At 57.6% G+C, this 17,386-nt stretch overlaps 1 protein-coding gene across 1 annotated transcript in view; it reads right to left on the reverse strand.

Moving 5' to 3' along the window:
- Window positions 1-7,962: 7,962 nt before the first annotated feature.
- Window positions 7,963-17,386, reverse strand: part of LOC309416368 (centrosomal protein of 164 kDa-like) — a gene marked incomplete at its 3' end in the record, with an annotated part of 37,994 nt that continues 28,570 nt past the window's right edge. The window contains exons 18-32 of the mRNA XM_082015927.1: window positions 17,088-17,219; window positions 16,667-16,789; window positions 16,397-16,540; window positions 16,109-16,192; window positions 15,177-15,245; window positions 14,643-14,821; window positions 13,958-14,084; window positions 13,470-13,537; window positions 13,122-13,329; window positions 11,996-12,103; window positions 10,848-10,962; window positions 9,605-9,952; window positions 9,079-9,145; window positions 8,479-8,601; window positions 7,963-8,062 (exon numbers count right to left, since the gene is read on the reverse strand). Of these exons, the coding sequence (XP_081872053.1) occupies window positions 7,963-8,062; window positions 8,479-8,601; window positions 9,079-9,145; window positions 9,605-9,952; window positions 10,848-10,962; window positions 11,996-12,103; window positions 13,122-13,329; window positions 13,470-13,537; window positions 13,958-14,084; window positions 14,643-14,821; window positions 15,177-15,245; window positions 16,109-16,192; window positions 16,397-16,540; window positions 16,667-16,789; window positions 17,088-17,219 (1,995 nt within the window). The remainder of the gene's footprint in view (window positions 8,063-8,478; window positions 8,602-9,078; window positions 9,146-9,604; window positions 9,953-10,847; window positions 10,963-11,995; window positions 12,104-13,121; window positions 13,330-13,469; window positions 13,538-13,957; window positions 14,085-14,642; window positions 14,822-15,176; window positions 15,246-16,108; window positions 16,193-16,396; window positions 16,541-16,666; window positions 16,790-17,087; window positions 17,220-17,386) is intronic.

The following is a 17,386-nucleotide window of genomic DNA, read 5'->3' on the forward strand; positions in this document are numbered from 1 at the left end:
CAGCGGATCCTCCTCCGCCGGCTGGTTCCAACTCCTTCAACCTGGCAGAGCTGGAAGCGCCTTGGCAATAGCCTCGAGTTCACTCTCGAGCTTCCTTCGGGTGAACCAAAGCCTGCCAGGACGTTGCCTTCCTGCTGCCTGAGCTGCCCTGCCTCTGCCCACGGCTTCCCGTACGCTCGCCGAGCGGATCCGGGTTACTGCCCCGCATCTGGAGCCTTCGGTTCTGAGGACCCGCGGATTCCGGTCAAGAGCGAACAGCCAGCCTCCAGCTCCACGCATGACATCGGGTTAGGCTTCTTCTGCGGTACTTTGCGTTTCATTCGTTGGGTGGTGTTTTTTTTTTAAATATGAATCCCAAGCTCTGTTCTGAATAGCACTTACTTCCACGCATGAGTTTTCTTACTCATTCGATTTTAACAGGTTTTTGGAAACAAAACCATTGAGAGTTTCCGATTTAGCACGCAAGGAGCGCGTGGATTTTGTACAGCATTCGTACACGAGCGAGGCAGCTGAAGGCTGAAGGTCACGCTACGCAGCTCTGGCAGGGTCTCCTCAAACCGGAGCGAGCTTCCTTAGCTTACCTTCAAGGGAAAATACGAGAGGCTGGCGGTGCAGCAACCGGTCACCAGTGCCTCAGCCTTCGGCACCGTCCCCAGAGCCCTCCGGGCTGCAGGTCCCCTCGCGGGCAGGGCGCTGCGGCGCACCGACGACCCCCTTGGCGCTCCCGGGGAGCGGCGGGTCCAGGCAGCGGCGGTCGCACATCACGGCCCGCGTAACTCACCCCGAAATCAGCTCTGTCTTACCCCGGTTAGCATTGGGCAAGCGTCTTCTCAGCTGCGACAATAAGTGGATTAGCAAGTTCAAAAGAAGAACAGATTAACGCCGATTAATACGTCTTTATTATAATTGGCTAGTACAGATCTCCTTCTACATCTTAGCAAGAGTTCTCTGCCTCCCCTTCCCCAGCAGTTACCATCCCTGGCTTTGCACAGACACTCCGAACTTCCACCGTGAGACCCCCCTGCTCCGCCGCGGCAGCAGGCTCTCCCTGCTGGGGAGGGAGCCCGGTTTGCGGCCGGAGGGGACAGCGAGGGCAGCCCGCGAGCGGTCAGGGCTCTAGGGACACAGCTCAGCAGCTCCGCGCCGAAAACCCAGCATCAGACCCAGCAAAGCGGCAGCCGAGACCGCGCTCGGGCGCTCAGGGCAGCGCCGCCGGCAGCCAGCGGCTCCTTCCCGCAGAGCGCCCACTCTGCCCCGGCACGCGGCACCGCCTCGCCAGCTTCTCGCGCCCACGCTGCTCACCGCAACCCTCCTCCCGCTCCTCTGCCAGCCCAGAGCGCCAAGCTTTCCTATTCCCTCTTTCTCAGCGACTCCACACCCTCTGAGAGCCAGCGCTGGAAAACGGGCGCTAAAACCCAAGACGACCCCCCCGCCGGACTGGGAGCAGGTCTCCGGTTCAGCTTTGTCGCACCAAAGCACCTGGACAGGGCGGCTGGTTGGCAGCGGGTACGACGCCAAGCGCCAGGGCTACCGGCTGCCGCGGGAAGGAGCCCGGCTCTGCGGAAAGCGGGCTCGCCCTCGGCCCACGCAGCCGCAGGAGGCAGAGTCCTGCCCCGGCCCTGCTCCAAAACCACGGGCACCCCAAGCAGCTGTCCCCACGAAAAGACCAGCTCACGGTCAGCACGCGGCTCGGCTCCTGCCCCGGGCCAGCTCCCGGACGCCACGCTCCGCGAGCCGCAGAGGGAGCGGAATGGAGAGGGAGGCACAGGGGAGGCCTCTTGCTGGGCACAGCGAGCCCCAGCTGAGCAGCGACCCGCCGCCAGACCCATCGGCTGCGCAGGGCCCCGCACCCGGCGGCGCAGCTGCCGGGTCGGAGCGGCTCGGCCAGCCCCACGCAGCCGTGCTCGGGCTCGCTGCAGCCCGCCGGCCGGCCACCACGCAGCTCGCGGCGCTGCCGCCAAGCAAAGGCTCGTCAATGCCGTGGCCCTCCCTGGGTGCCGAGGTCCCATAGGGCCCCTTGCCGGTTGTACCCCGGCCCACAAGGCGATGCCATCTGGGGAAGGACGGACCAGGCAAGAGCTCTGGCTCCGAGCGGCAACCGCCGCAGGCGGCAGAGGATCTACAGCTGCGTACGCACCAGAAGCTACACATCAGGGAGCAGGTTCACAGTCACAACCCACGGCCACAAATCTCTCCGGGGTACAGAACAGACAAAAAGGAGGGAGAGCGCAGGGTGCGGGTGGCCGATGCGTCTACTTCTCCTGCTTCTGCTGCTGGTACCTCCTGAAGTGGGTCTGGATGGTGACGGCCGCCTTCTCAGAAGGATCGCTGAAGAACCTGCTCTCGCTGCTGGTGTCGGGGGTCACGCTGCCTAGAACAGCAACCAAGCGTCACAGCGAGCACGGGTGGTGCCGGTGGCCCTGAACGGGCTCCCCCGAGCAGGGCAGGGCTCCAGCATCACCCCCCGTGGGGTCGGACCCGCTCCCGGCCGAGCGCCCAGACAGAGGGGCTGAAAGAGGCTGGCGAGCCCCCAGCATGGCACCGCGACCGCACCGGCTCACGGGGCGCATCTGCAGGGCGGAGGGAGAGGAGGGAGCAGGGAACGGGAGGCATGGAAAAGCCCAGCCTCCCTGGCAGCGCTAAGCCCTCTATTTACACAGCTTTACTCCGCAGAGACCTCGGCTTCCCCACGTTTAATCACCAAGTATGATACCCACTTACTCTCACACACATCAATAAGATTAGGAAAAAAAAGCCCGGCACTGTACAGCAATAAAGCTCTCAGGCTGACAAATGGGAGCCCTCCCCACCCCGCGCTTAATGTGGCATTAGGGAAGCCTCGTGAAATTCAACAGGAACCGAATCAAAGGCACGCGGCAGCGCTCCCTTAAGCGAGCGTGTCACCACTAAGCACCCCCCGAGCAGCGATCAGAAATCCTGCTGCCAGATGCTGCTGGATAAACTCCCCGCTATCACCTCAACCCGTTGTTATTCGCATCCGAGAAAAAAATCGCGAAGGAAAAAGATAGGTAAGAGTCCACGGTGGGAACGGGCTCCCTCCTGCCCGCCGTAAATCCGTCCCGCTGCAAAAATCAGGCGCCCGAGGCCGGGGAGCCACCGGGGCAGGCGCTGCCGTACGTTTGCGGGAACGAGCCCCCGGCCGCGCGGGCTGCCGACAGCTCGGCGAGAACCAGGCCTGCCGAAGGAGCCTCCCTCCCCCAAAGCCGACTGCCAAAACACCTCTTAACCACGTCACCGAGACAGATTTTTCGGCAGGAGAGGCCAAGGCGGCTCCAGGAACCGCAACGCCCGCTCTTCCGGTGCATCCCACGGTCACAGCCATGAGTTGCCCCCAGTACCTGGGCAGGGCCGTCTCGCTGCCTGCCCCACACTCACCTCTCTCTCCAGCAATCGAGTAGACGCTGTTGTGCCGAGAGCTCCTGCCTTTCTAGAACGGTAGAGAACCAAAACACGACAGAGTTAGTTATAGATGGGGCAGAGGCGGCGAGAACAGTCCCTTTCGGGCCAGCCGGCAAGCTCCGAGGGGGACAGGGCTACCCTCACCGAGCCTTCCGCTAGCCATTCCCTCCCGGAGGCTTGAAGGTACTTACCGCCGTGCCCTTACGGAGCGCTAATTAATTTGCATTTGTGAGAAGTCCTCCGAGGAGAAGCAGAAGAGAGCTTCGTAGCGGCAACCAGAGCCGCGAGATGCGCTGGGAGCGTCTCGGGACGTACGTCGGCACGGGCTAGCCTCACCAGGTCCGCGTTTCAAAGCGGCCTGGAACCACGCTTGCTGGGTCGATTTCCTCAGCTCCAGCACCTACCGTGATCCCGCAGCACCTGGCACGTCAGGTCCGCTAAGGGATATTTTCATTCCTACAGTTAAGCTTGAGTTTGTCTACGAATACCTCTCCTACGTTTTTCAGCCTATCCAGCCTCCTGGATTTACCCTATTTTCTGTCTTTGAAGGGAAAGAGAGAAATCGCGAAGAAGCCGGCCCTCACCTCGCTGTCCCGGCTGGTGCGGCGGCTCTGGGACACGCACTGAACCTGCCAGGGCAGGGGCTGGTACACGAGGTACGGCAGGCGCTCCTCATGGAAGAGGTTGGTCCCGAGCTGGACACAGAAAGCGTTTGCAGCAGGTAAGAGAGACGGGGAAGCGCCCGCCACGAGGCTCCGGCGCGCCCGCGAACGCTACGGTGCCGAAAACGCAGAGGCGCGCCCGAGCCGACGCGCCGGGCGAGGCGCTGAGGGCGAGCGGACCTGCTCAGGGGTCCGCTCACCGCTGCAGGGGGTCGTGGCACAGCCACAGCCCAGACCAAGTGGCCAACCCCCCCTTCCCCAGCGCTCGACACCTTCTCCAAGACAACCCACGCGCTTCTAGAAATAAAACGGAGCGCGTTAAATCCTACCTGCTGCCAGGCCAGCCCAGACTCACCTGTCCAAATGCTCTCACCACAAAAAACAGGGCTGTCATCAGGGTCGCCAGCATGGCTGGGGTCTCCGAGGGGCTCCCTCCGTTCCGGGAAGCCGAAGCTCTGGGAGCAACGCGCAGCGGTCTGCGAACAGCCGGCGACTGAAACGTCCCTTCTCCGGCGGGCAGGCTCCAAGCCCCTTAATGAGCTTAGGGCTCGCGTTCATCTTGGCAGAGTAATCGCGCGCTGCCCTTTTGCTCTTCTAATCGCCGAGTTCCTCCAACATATAGCGCACCGGTGTTCCAGGAAAAGCAAATCCTCTTCTCTGCGTACGTAGGCAGGCCGGCGTGCGCAGACGCACGCACCCCACACCTCGGCCCCGTGAGCCGGGGCAGACCTCCCCCACTGGGGACCGCTTCTCGGTGGGATTACAGCAAAGCCTCCCCCCGTCCCGAAGGTGCCTACAGTTCAGGTGGGATTTGGGGTGTCTCGGAGCCGCCCCGTGCTCTTTGCACGGCAGTGGGATTGGGGACCTGTCCCCAAAAGCACCGACCTGGACCGTGCGCTGCCGTCGGAGACCTCCTCCAGCAGCTCTCACCGCAGCTCTCCAGCCGGCACGGACGCACGAGCGCAGGTCACGGCCGCGTACCTCACGGATCCTCCGACCACGTTTGTCTCTTCTGTTGTACCCGTAGCTCAAAATCACGTCACCGTCGCCCAGCGTCCCACATCCCCACCCATCCAAGCCTCAGATTCCCAGCAAGCAAGAGCTGGCCGGTTCCGACACCCCCCGAGCTGCCGGAGAGCGGCGAAGCCCTCTTCCTCGGCAGCGCAACGCGGCTCTCCCCGTTTCCCAGGGCGCCCAGCTGAGCCAGCCTCGGACCGCTCCTGCCCGCAGCCCGTCCTCCAACCTTGCCACGGAGCTCTGGAGCGAGACACCCATCGTAAGGAGACGGGGTGACAGCTGTATCGCAGGCGCAGGGTACGAGCCCATGAAAAGCCCCACGAAGAATTGCTTTTGTAGTTCTGGTTTTTAGCTTTCTCTCTGCCCCTGCATTTCCTACCCCGGCCGGGTACTTAACAGAATAATGATAATAAAGCCACAGTGAGCTGCAGCGGTCTCAGAAATGGCCGGAAATGACCTCGACAAGACAAAACACAAAACAACCCAGAGACAAGCGAGGGGAAGATGCGAAAGGCAAGCACAAGCTGGATATCTAGCGCTACAACAGGCTATCTGCACAAGAAAAAAATAGAGCTACAACCACCATCATACAAAACAGGCTCGTGTTGATTTAATTTGTGTACAAAGCCAGATACAGCTGCTGTCACAGGTTTTAATAGGAAAAAGGAACACTTTGTTGTTTCCAACCAAGTTATTGCTAAGAAAACAGCGATTCTGTGATAGCACAGAGAAAACCCTAAGGTTGGAAAAGACCTTTAAGATCATCAAGTCCAAGCATCAACCCAACACCTCCATGCCCACTAAACCATGTAGCGAAGTGCCACGTCTACACGCTTTTTGAACGCTTCCAGTGACGGTGACTCCACCACCTCCCTGGGCAGCCTGTTCCAATGCTTGACCGCTCTCTCCGTGGAGAAATTTTTCATGATATCTAGTCTAACTTCATAGCTAATCTATTAATACATGCTTCTCGAAACACCCAGACTGGACTTGGCGATGGGGCTTTGGGCACAGCATCCACCGGGCTGACAGCCTCCCCGCGCTACAGAAAGCCACGACTGCGGGGTCCCTTCCAAAACCCCCAACCGAAAGGACTGCCGCATCTCCCACCAACAGCCAGGAAACTGAAAGCAAAATCCCGACGGACAGAGATCGCTGCAACCCCACGGGAGACGGGAAATCTGTGTTTCGATCCAGCCCTTCCTACAGAGGGAATCCTGCAGGCAGCTGCCGCTCCCCGTGGGCATCCGAGGGCCTCCCGGTCAGCCCGAGCCGCTAAGAGCTACCTAGGATTTCCTCCGCAAGGACACCGGCGGGATGTTCTCTACCGGCCGTGCCCGCAGGACGAATACCCTGCGCTGTGTTAGCAAGCAGAAGGTGGGAGAACAAGGACCTCACCAGAAGACGAAGCCGTCCTAGGACAAAGGCTGGCCAAGTCATTAAAAATTCTAAGAAAATGAGGGAAAAAAAAATATACACAGACATTTTTAAGAGTCTTAAAACAACATTCATCAGAAATATACATCTATCTGCACGTAAACATTCCCTTGCCACGCTCAGCGTGAGCTGTTGTGGTGGCGTGCCAGTACACGACGCGCGGGAAGCGAAGCGGGAGGGGGTTCCGCTTTGCTCCGCCGCACATCGTTAGCCCCGCCGAGGAGCGCAAAGAGCGCAAAAGGGCGCAGAGCGGCGGCTTTAGCACCCTGCCTGCACCGGCCGCCGCTGGAGAGAAGGGCTTTGAAGACGATTTCTCACAGAAGGGATCCCTCGAAACGCAGACGACCTCATCAGAACGGCAAGCGGTTCAGCGTTTTTTAAAGCAGGAAATATTTCAAGTCAGCTTGGAGGAAAGCCTGGCAAGGACAACCCAACGCCGCGTTTCCCACGCAGCACACGCAAGCCTAGCCCGGCTTCTCCCCGTTGGAGAGAGCAGCACCGCCTGCCCGCTGCCAGCCCCGGGCGTCCCAGCTGGATCGCTGCCGTGTTCCGAGTACGGCCGCGCCACGGGAACACGGTGGCGGCAGCCGCCCAGCGAGTAAAGCCACAAGCCGCCGTCTCGCAGCTGCGGTCCGAGCGCCCAGCGCCCCGACCCTTCGGCCGTGTTTCCAGCCCCGCAGAGCCCGTTTCACTGTCACCTCGAGACCCGTTTTCCCGGGAGGCCGGAGCTGCCGCAGGAGCGGCGAGGCCAGGCTCGCGGCTGGGCTCCCGCCCGCCTCCCCGCCCTGCGGCGCGGAAGGCGGCCCAGCTACGCCGCGCGGCTCCGGCCGGCGGGGCAGAAAGGAGGAAGCAGGGCGTGCGCTCTTCCAAACGCCACCCCCGGCTCGGTTCCTATCGCTCCCACCCCGGAAGAGGAGAACATTTCCCGGGAGTCACAATCTGCCGTTCCCTGACTGCGCCCCAGACTCTCCAGCCGTTTCACTCCTCGTTCGCCCCTGCTGACGCGCGTGCCAGAGACCAGATGACTTGGCCCACCCGCAATTAAGCATTTGCCGGGCATCGTGTCCTCCAGCAGAGCCTCAGCTGGATTCACATCCTCCCCCTTGACCAGTTACTCAAAGTCCTCCGTGATTCACAGCTCTGGCTCACGATCGCTAGAATACTAATGAGAGAACTGTTGATTTATCGAAGCCCTGATATGCCACCACTAGATTAAACAGTCTATAAAGTATATTTGGACACGTTACAGGATGAGAAGAATCCACCTGGGAAGTTCACTTCCTCCACTCTCTTGTAAAGAGACTTTATTTCAAGGGCACAGCACAAAGACGCAGCAGAGATGGCCGGGCATCACCGAAACCCAACGTATCGTTAGGGAGACCGCACGGGCCCCAACCGCCATCTCTCCGGAGCCAAGTCCCCCCTTTTAGTAATGGTACACTTTAATTTGTCTGTTTTCATCCAGTCCTAGCTGAAGGAGGCTGGGGCTGCCGGCAGGGGCCTTCTGTGCACCTGGGAAGAGAGGTCTGGCGGCGGGGTGAAGGAAAAGCCTGGCTTACAGGAGGGATTAGCGCCCACGAGCACGGCCAGCAGTCGGGGCTGCTACCAGCCTTGTGCCGTATTTAGCCGGCTGCACCCAAACCAAAGGGAATTAAAGGGGGATTAGGGAATTGAAAGGAACACCGTGCGCTATTGGAGGCCTGAGGGATTTGCTGCTAATATCAGCATACGCTGCAGAGGAGGTGCTGGGGCTGTCGGTACGATGCTGATCCGGCACAAACCTGCCAACCCCCTCGCTCGTAACGCCGAGAGGTCTCGCTCATCTGATCCAGCCGCACGCTACAACAAGGCTTTGGTGCTCCTGACTCACCTCCTGCTGTCTCCTCCTACCTGCCACGGGAAGCTGGAGTGCAAGTGAAGAGCAGACCCAGGCAAAGGATACACCTGTGAATCCCTCTTGAAGTCCTCTAGCCACTTCTTGTTGGTCTCAATCATTCCTTGAATACTCATCTTGCCTGACCCGCGGCTCTGGACCTGGGAGTGCTGGAACAGCCGTATTTGCTCACTGTCGCACGAGAGAAAGAGACAGGGCAAGTCGGCAAGAGAGATCCAGGCCGAAACGATCCCCGAGGTGACAAAGGAAGTGACGGGCTGCTGCAAAAAAGAGTTAACAAAAAGCAGCCTCCTCCTGGCTCAAAGTCCAACCACATCGTAGAGAAAAGCTGCAGCAGCCGCCCGCTACCAGGCTGCTGTCCCTTTTGCCCGCACAGCATCAGAGAGGGTCGAGTGGCAGCCCTCGCTCCATCCACCCGCGCAGCATCGCCTGTCACGGCCCGATGCCGGCAGCACCCTTGGACCCTGGTCCCGGAATGAGGGTTATCAGCACAGCTACGATGGCAGCTTCACCATAGAATGTCTAACTTAAAATTTGGTTACTTCCTTGTCTGATGACATGTGACCTACAAATCATTCCAGAAAATAAAAGCAACGAAAGAGCAGTAAACGCACAATGAAACAACAACTGAAGGAAAAAGACCCTTACTCTGCAGGTACGTATCCCAGCTTGTTGTCCAGAGGCTTGGAACTTCCACTGAGCAACGGGAACCCACCTGGAAAACAGGCATTAAATACAGACCCCCTCCAAATCAATAGTCTCTGCCATCTGGGGCCATTCGCTTTCTTGTACTACAGATACACTGTCCCTACAAGCTGAGCCACCGGCCGAGGACGTAGCGGCGTTACGGAAACCCAGATGGCGAACCCCATCTGCAATTCACAGGAGGTTTCCAGCAAAGCAGGGCTGGCTCCCTTCTTTAGCAACTGCTTTCTCGGGTGTGTGCTAAAGGCTGAACTGCTCCAGAGGCAGGACGACCAGATCAGCCATACACCGCGCTTCCCAGGAAGAGAAACCCTTTTTCTCATTCTCTCTCTCATCAGCACCCCGCCCTCCTACCAGCAGCACCAGTGGATCCAGCCCTACCGGCATCGGAAGGGGGAGCTGATTAGAACTTTGGGGGGCTTTAAAATCAAAAGCCCTAGGCAAGCAAGCAGATGGATTACCGACTCACCCGGGAAATACTTGCGCCACTTCTCTGCCAGGATGCCGTCCACTGACTCTCCAGCTGCGAAAGAGCGCCCCGAGCTCAGCCCAGTGCTCCAGGCCCACGGGTCCACCAGAGACGCCCCGGTGGGGTCCACCAGGGAGGCACCCGCCCGAAGTCCTGCCAAGGAGGCGTACGCAGAAAGAGGGACGCCGTCACAGGGCGTCGAGGCGAAGAGCGGAGACTGGCGATTGTTCAGAGAGCCCAAGATACCGAGGACCCCGTTCAGCTCGCTAGTGATACGCTGCAGAGAGTCCGTCAAGTACTGGATCTTGTCCAGCTGCGGAGCAGCCCGTAAATCGGTTCGCAAATCAACTGGCAGAAAAGAGAGGGGAAAAAGGGATCACTGGGAGGCCAGAGAGACGCCGCCTCCCCGGCGGGAGGCTCGCTTCCCACTGCGCGCTGGGCTCTGAGTGGAGTTTGATCCGTGCGCGGGGATAAGTGGGATACGGAGGCAAAAACCCGGCTTTGCAGCTAACGGGAGATACAGACTGGCAGCGAGGGTTTGTGCCTTGGAAGCTGCCTGGGCACGAAGTGGGGGAGAAACGAGATAGCAAGGACCAGATCCTCCAATGCTGCAAGAACAGGGCCCGCAGGACGAGCCTGGAGAAGCATTAAGCGTGCGTGTTCCACCTCCCTGCTCCAACCCTCCGAGCTGCACCGTACCCTGTACCATGCAGCCATTAGCACAACAGCAACGGCCTTTCCAGAGCTGCACCCGCCATGCCGAAACCCCCAGCACCGCACCCTGCCTCCCCGAGGCGAGACCCCGGCACAGGCAATCACGCTTTGCTCCAGCGGTCTCACCGCACACAACTGAGGCGGCACAACGGGTTGATCACACTTCACGTGCTCGTAAGATGCAAAGCTCTCTGGGCCACCAGCCAGGATGGAAGTAGGACCAACAGGACCGTGCTGCCACGGTGCTTCTCTCATCTTAGGGCGAGAGAAGACCCTCGCGTTTCACATGTGCCCGCAGATACTTTGCTGCTCAGGGTCAGAGAGACCATCCCAGACCAGGCAGCTTGTCAAGTCTGTTGCCAGAGGCAAGTCTTCCAAACTTTAAGCCCTTCTGCAAGCAGGATTACCCCCCTGCCTTCCTGGCTGTTTACAGGAACCCTTCCCGTAAAGGTTTATCAGAGAGGCAAAAGGAGGAGCCAGAACCAGGTCTACAGCATCCTACGTTGGGCACAGCCTGTCACGTACGTACATTTAGGCTGATGTAGGTTTACACTGGATGTGCTGTTTGTGTCCTCCGAGTTGCTGAGATCAAAAGTCACCATCTTCTTGCACGCAGCACTCTTCAGTGTATCTTCATCTGAAAGCTGGTCAAAAAGAAGGAAAACAATGCAAATTAAAGCTGCTCTTCTGTCCCCGAAACATAAAAGCGACTGGAACAGCGCCTGCAGCTAGTCTACACAGGCTGGACTGCACGGTCAGTCATGGGCCAAGAGAAGGCAGACTCATCTTCAGTCCCTGTCAGCGAAATCGGAATGTCAAGAGACTGCTTGCGCACTGGAAGAAGCACATGCTGGCCAGATCTAACAGCCACGTGAATGGGTCCTTCTAGGCAGAAGTCAAAGCGTTTTGTGCTTTAAACAAGCTTCACCACTCTTGCAGGGGACAGGTTCTCTCTTTACACCAAGGAGAAGTGCTTGACCATCAAAGGTCTCATGCACTTGCACCTAAGGCCACGTGGTCCCAGGCAGAGCTGAACAGATGCTGAGGCTTGCCTTGGTCGGGAAAGCAGACTCAATCCTAGTTCACACGAGGTGACCTGCCCTCGTTTTAACCATTCCGCAGCCACACGCTTAACGGCGAGTCCAGACGTCATCAGCAGAGGGAAGGCACAGTATTTGCCATCTTGGCCAAGATACAGACAGTTAAAACATCTAACCCTTCTGATGTGAGGTTTTAGTTTATATCGTAGGGTATTTCAGCTTCATTTCTGACCAAGCTTCCTGCAAGTCCGTGCTCTCAGCAGGTTTTCTCCACCCCTGTCCATCACTGGTGCCAGCAGCCCTGCCTGGCAAGCTGCCACCGTGGCAGAAAGTCCTCAGCCCAAAGTCCAGCCCAGGTTTGTCCCAGTGGATTCACTTCTGGCCTAGTGAATCACAGGGCTCACGGTTCAGTTAAGGCTGGCATCCTCTCCAACTCCATGACTAGCCTTCTCTCTCCCACCGTTCTCAGACACGCTGTTCTGCGCTCAGAGAATGCGTTTCTAAAACCCAGCTCTGCTGGCAAAGGCCAGTCTTTGGCCACCAGCTAAGGAGTCCTCACAGGGACCAAAAGCCCTGAGAGACTCCAGCCTAGAGGCGGCGGCCAGTAGGCACAAGCAACAGTGATGCTGGTGGTTACCTCTTCCAGCAGTGAGGATTCCAGCTGACTTAGTTTCTCTTCTTTCTTCCTCAGCAGCACCTGGCTCTTCCGCATGGCCGACTTCATCTTGTCCAACTGCTTTGCTTCCTGCAAAGCCAAGCCAAGGAGAAAAATTAAACACGAATGACGAGAAATAATTGACGTTAGCCGTTAGGGTGACTTCCATTCTCTCACTCCTACTCAGCCAGGAAATCACGCTGCTGGAGCAAAACCGCTCCCAAGTCTTTGACAGCACGGCGAGGGGAACGTACGGAGGGCAGAGCACATGCCTCAAAGCAAGTTCACTCCAAGGAAAAGTAGGTTTCCCTTCCAAACCCTGCATACAACAAGGTCAGCAGCTTCGGTTCTGCAAACACGAATGTTCTCTATAATCAGTGAAGAAAGTTATGCCTTTCCCCATCTTCGGTTGGCGTATCAGCAGAGCTGACGAGCACTCAAGAACCCCTTGCCGAGCAAGGGTGAAACCACTGCAGAGCTACAACCATAAATTCATACTCACTGATGGGATGGATACCTGTCATTTCCTTTACTATGAAGAGGAAAGAAGTCATGTTTTCCCCCCCCCGCCAAATCTTTTCTCCATTTTTAAGGTCCTACAGCTCAACCTAACAATCAAGTTCCTACAATCTAGCAAGCTACCGAGCGCTGCCTGCACTGCAGTGACGGCTCTGTAGAGCCTTCCTAGCCCAAAACACGCACAGCCAAACAGAACTGGAACTATTCTACCGTGCAAGGCCTCGTTAGCTGCAGGCTATGCACACGCACGCAGGCGCTTTCGGTCGCCCATCTGATGCACAGTAACATCGCTGATCCGAAGCCTCGGTCAGGCTCTCATTAAGCCTGTTCCTCAGACGCTGCCTTTGCACCCCATTCCTGAAGGGCTCTCTTGGCCCTCCTGAAGTCATCTACAGCCAGCCCGAGAGGGGAAGGACTCTGACCCTCGTGTTACGACCAGGAAGACGCAAGCAGGGACGCACGCCGCAAATCTGTCACAAGACGCACAAGATCCCATTTCCAGGACGACCGAACTCTCACAGGGCTGGGGATTCATCTGCGCATCCACGACACCCGACATCTGAACGCAGGCAGCGCTCGGGGGACTCACCTCTTCCAGGTTCTTGCGCACACCCTCCAGGAGCTGGGAGCTGTCGGGATCCTGCACCACCTCCTGTGCTTTCCGCATATCTTGGTGCCACTGCTGCTTCGCAGCTTTCAGAGCCGTGTGCCTCTTCCTCATGGAGCGGGTCTGGCGCACCAGGAACTCCTTGGCGTTCCTGATGGAGATCCCTTCCGCAGAGATGTAGCTCCTGACGCTAACGAAAGAGACGGGCGTGCTCCTGTGCCATCCCGCAAGCCTCACGCGGCGCCCTCCCCGAAACCGGACTGTCGGTGCGACGCGTGTAAAACCCCAGCAAGAACATTTTCCAGAAGCAGCTGGCGTACAGATACTCACTGATCGAACTGGAAGTCGCTGTCCTCGTGGCTTTGAGAGGGTGGGGAAGCAGGCTCCCTGGGCGAGTGCTGAGAAGTTGAAACATTTAAAAAAAAATAAGAAACACGTATGGGAAACAGAAGCCCAGGACCCCAGAAGAGTCCAGTTAAGAGGAAAAATTTGGAATGACATCACCACGGTACTGCCCAGATCCAAAACCAGTGCCAGGGATGTTATGTGACTTGAAAAAGTAACAGAGACATTGCTATCCCTGACTCGAGCCCCGCTTTTGACTCCAAGGGCAGTCAAGTATCCCACGCTAATCTCCCCTCAGTAATAACAGAACGAGATCAACAAACGCTACTAAACGTATTGATGTCCCCGGGCAAAGAAAAAAGCATCGCTGCATCTCAACCGAGTTCACACAGAAGGAACAAAAGCTGGGATTTCGAGGGAGTTACGGCCTCAGAGCTCACAAGGCAAACATCTTTACAGTCCGCTTTACTCACGGCTTGAAAAGTTTCTCTCAGGTCTTCAACATGGAGCTCAGCTTTCCTTCCTGGAGATTCCACGCTTTCTTCTGCCTCCAGTTCTTTCAAAGTCTCCTGTTTGCTCCTGACAGCTGCCTCAAGCTCACTGCCCCAAGAAAAGGCAACAGCAGCAGCGCTTGGTTAGACCGCAGGTCCATCTAGCCCAGTAAGCCGCCGCTAACCGTGTCCAAAGCGGCCTCCGGGTTCCAGGGGGGAAAGGGCCGCAGACGCACAAGACAACACCGGTATCGGGTCTGCGGTGCCATGTCAAACTCGACCGCCGGCTGGGCAGGGAAACGCTGCTTCACACCCTCACCCAGAAGCTCGGCGGTCTTAGGAAAAAATCCTTCCTTTGCATTTCCATGCCCCCCTCCCTCAAAGCATCTGATTAACCTCACGAGCCAGATGCGGAGAAGACAAACAACTGATACCAACAAGCAGAGGCGAAGGGACACGTTTACACAGCGAGTTATTAACACGTTAATACCCCCCTCTGCGCCCTTGCCACGCAGCAAGACGGCCGCCAGGATCGTGAAGGAACACAGCCCAACGTACACGCAGCTCAGAGGCAAGGGAGAGGTACGGGTTAGGTTAGAGAGATTGTGTTAGGGGCACAGGGCAGATTTTTCTCCCCCCTATTAGAGGAGATTCCTCATACGCACACCTGATGCGTTTCTGCAGCCTCTGGCTTCGGCTCTGCAGCAAGTCCACCTGGGTCTCCAGCTCAGCTTTCTGGTCCTGGAGCTCTTCAAGAGACCTACGCAGCTGCCGGGTGGACTCAAGGAGGCTGGCGTGCTCCCTCCTGTTCTCCTCTAGGCGGACTTGAGAAGCTAAAGCAGCTTCCTAGAAGAAAACCAAGAAATCCCTCACAGTAATTTCCCCGATACCGAAATAAGAGGCGCACACCATGCAAGAGCTTGCTACCTGCACAGTTCGCAGGGGATCCCAGAGCTAAAAACACGCACACACACAACACACCAACCCTGGCAGAACAGGACCGTCGCTTCTTTTTGGGAAACGGCTCAGAGCTAAATCAAAGTCTCATCAGGATGGCACTCCAGGCTGAGGCAGGGAGGGATTTTCAGACTCACAATTTAGAAGCAACAGTTTGCTTTTTTAAAGCCATAGTTCTAGCGTGCCGCCCTCACCCCCAAAAATGCAGCAGCACAGCACCTCTCCAGAGCCAAGGTATACATACGTCTCTCTCTAGCTCAGCCCGTCTGCCTTCATCCAGCAGCTGCTGCCTTTTCTTTCTCAGGGACTCCTCCTATATACAGATGAGAAAAGGTGTCAGAGCAAGGAGACTGCTGATGCTGAGCAGCACTTGAAATACAGAGGTCGGGCCTCAGTCTCAAGACCATTTCAAAATACTTGAGGCTTGTTGTCAGTTTTCAGTATTCCCACACACACGCACTCAAATTCCCCTCCTTTATTTGGCTTCAAGTGAGAAGCCGGGAATATCTGCATTCCTGGGGGAAGAACACCCCTTCCTGCTCAGCTGCAAGAGCATTCAAGGCGCACGGCCATTTCTGCGGGATCTTGCTATCGCGAAGCCTCCGACTGCTTCCAGCATCACTTCACTGTTTTACTGCCTCACTCCAGTGCTGCTTGGAAAGGAAGGGCTGACGGAAGCAAGGCTGTCTGCAGCCCTTGGCACAGGCCAGGACTTGAGAGATCTGCAGGCAAGGGCATCGGCCGGTGATTATTGCCAGCTCCACGGGAGCCTTTAGAGCGCTTCCCTCTCCCACCCTGCTGCCCGAGACCCAGAAACACTCATTCCCTTTTCACGGCATCAGGGAGAGGAAGAGTCAAATCAGGAAGGGATCGCCTAAAGTCTCAAGTGATGCTGAGCAGGACACGCCACCTCGAAGGGCTCTTACGCTCCCTCTGTCCCCCTTACAGCCACTCTCTCCCACAGCACCGGGCAAACCCGGAGCGCTGACTTTCACCGCAAACACCAGCCACGAGGCTGCACCACTAGGAACGCTGAGCCCTGCTCCGAGTTTTACCTGTAACTTGAATGGCAGCAAAAGCCCTGGCTGAGCGCTTCAGAGGAGTCCCCCGCGAGGAAGCGGCCAGAGGAGCGGCACAGCCTAGGAAACCTCTGCGAGCCCAACAGGGCTGACCCACCTGGCTAAGGAGCTGCACCGATCTGGCTTTGACGTTCTTTGTGCGCGTGTCAAGCTCGTTCTCAGAATCCTGAAGTTTTCTTTCCTGCACAGAGATGCCGAGTTGAAGAGAACGGCACAAGCTCCTCGCTCACCAGGCAGAGCTCTGCTACCCGGAGGGACAACAAACGCTGGGAAAGCGCGACCCACCGCTCGCGTCACCCTGGGCCGCGAGGGCTGGCAGGCGCACCGAGGTGCCACGGTACCCAGGCCATCCCCAAGCAGCCGAGTCACAAAGCGTTCTCCTCACCTTCTCCCTGTGCCTGTGCCGCAGCGCGGTAAGCCGCTCGTCCAGCTCCGCCTGCAGAGCTTTCACCTCCGCTTCGTGGAGCTGTCGGAGGCGCACCATCTCACTTCGCAGGCCTTCGAACAGCTCCGCTCTTTGCTTTCTTTCCTGTTTGGTGCAAAATACAAAACAAGAACATGTGGAAGTTGCCTGCACGGGGAATATTTTGACAGATTATCCTTATAACCCCAGCCTAAATTCACTTTACGTCATGGCGCTCTCCGCCAGCAGTACCTCCTCCTCATATTGATCCTGAATCCGTGCTAGGACCTCCTGGTGCTCCGCTTTCATCCTCTCCATTTTCCTCTCGTGGTCTTTTTCCACTTCCTGGCGTTTCTCTCTCATAAGCTCGCTGAGCTGCGGGGACAACACAGAAAGACGTCTCTGAACTACAGCGTTGCGCTGCAGCGGCCCCCCGGGAGAGCAACCTCTCACACGAGCGGAAGGACTGGAGTTCGGAGTACCTCGCAGGTGGGATCAGGCTGGGACCCGGATAGTACAAGGCAAGCACTCGGGTGAGGGGAGATGCTGCAGGGGTGTCCCCGTCCCCCCAGGCACAGGTCACCCCGGGGCAGGGGACGTGGCCTCTCAGACCCCACCACACCTCCAGGGTGAGAGGGCGAAGAGCCTCCAGCAATCCAAGATGAATACTTGCCTCGCGCTCGTATTCCGTTACTTGATGAGCTTTTTGCTGCACTTTCAGCTCTGCTCTCTGCAAGTCGTCACGCAGGCGAGCCTCCTCGCTCCTCTGCGACTCCGCTATCTGGGTGTGCAGGCTGGAAAGGACCTGCCACAAAAGCCACCCACAGAGACTTGTCACCCTTCTGACAAGATCCATAGAGTGCCCTCCTACAGAAAGGAAGCAGCATGGCCAAGACCATGTTGTCTCACCACCCCCTCCTCTGAGCAGGTCCAAGTGCTGAGCCAGACCAGAACCACATTTAGCAGTGGAAA

Source organism: Phaethon aethereus (assembly GCF_964289735.1).
Source record: "Phaethon aethereus genome assembly, contig: HAP1_SCAFFOLD_360, whole genome shotgun sequence".
Classification (NCBI taxonomy): Eukaryota; Metazoa; Chordata; class Aves; order Phaethontiformes; family Phaethontidae; genus Phaethon; species Phaethon aethereus.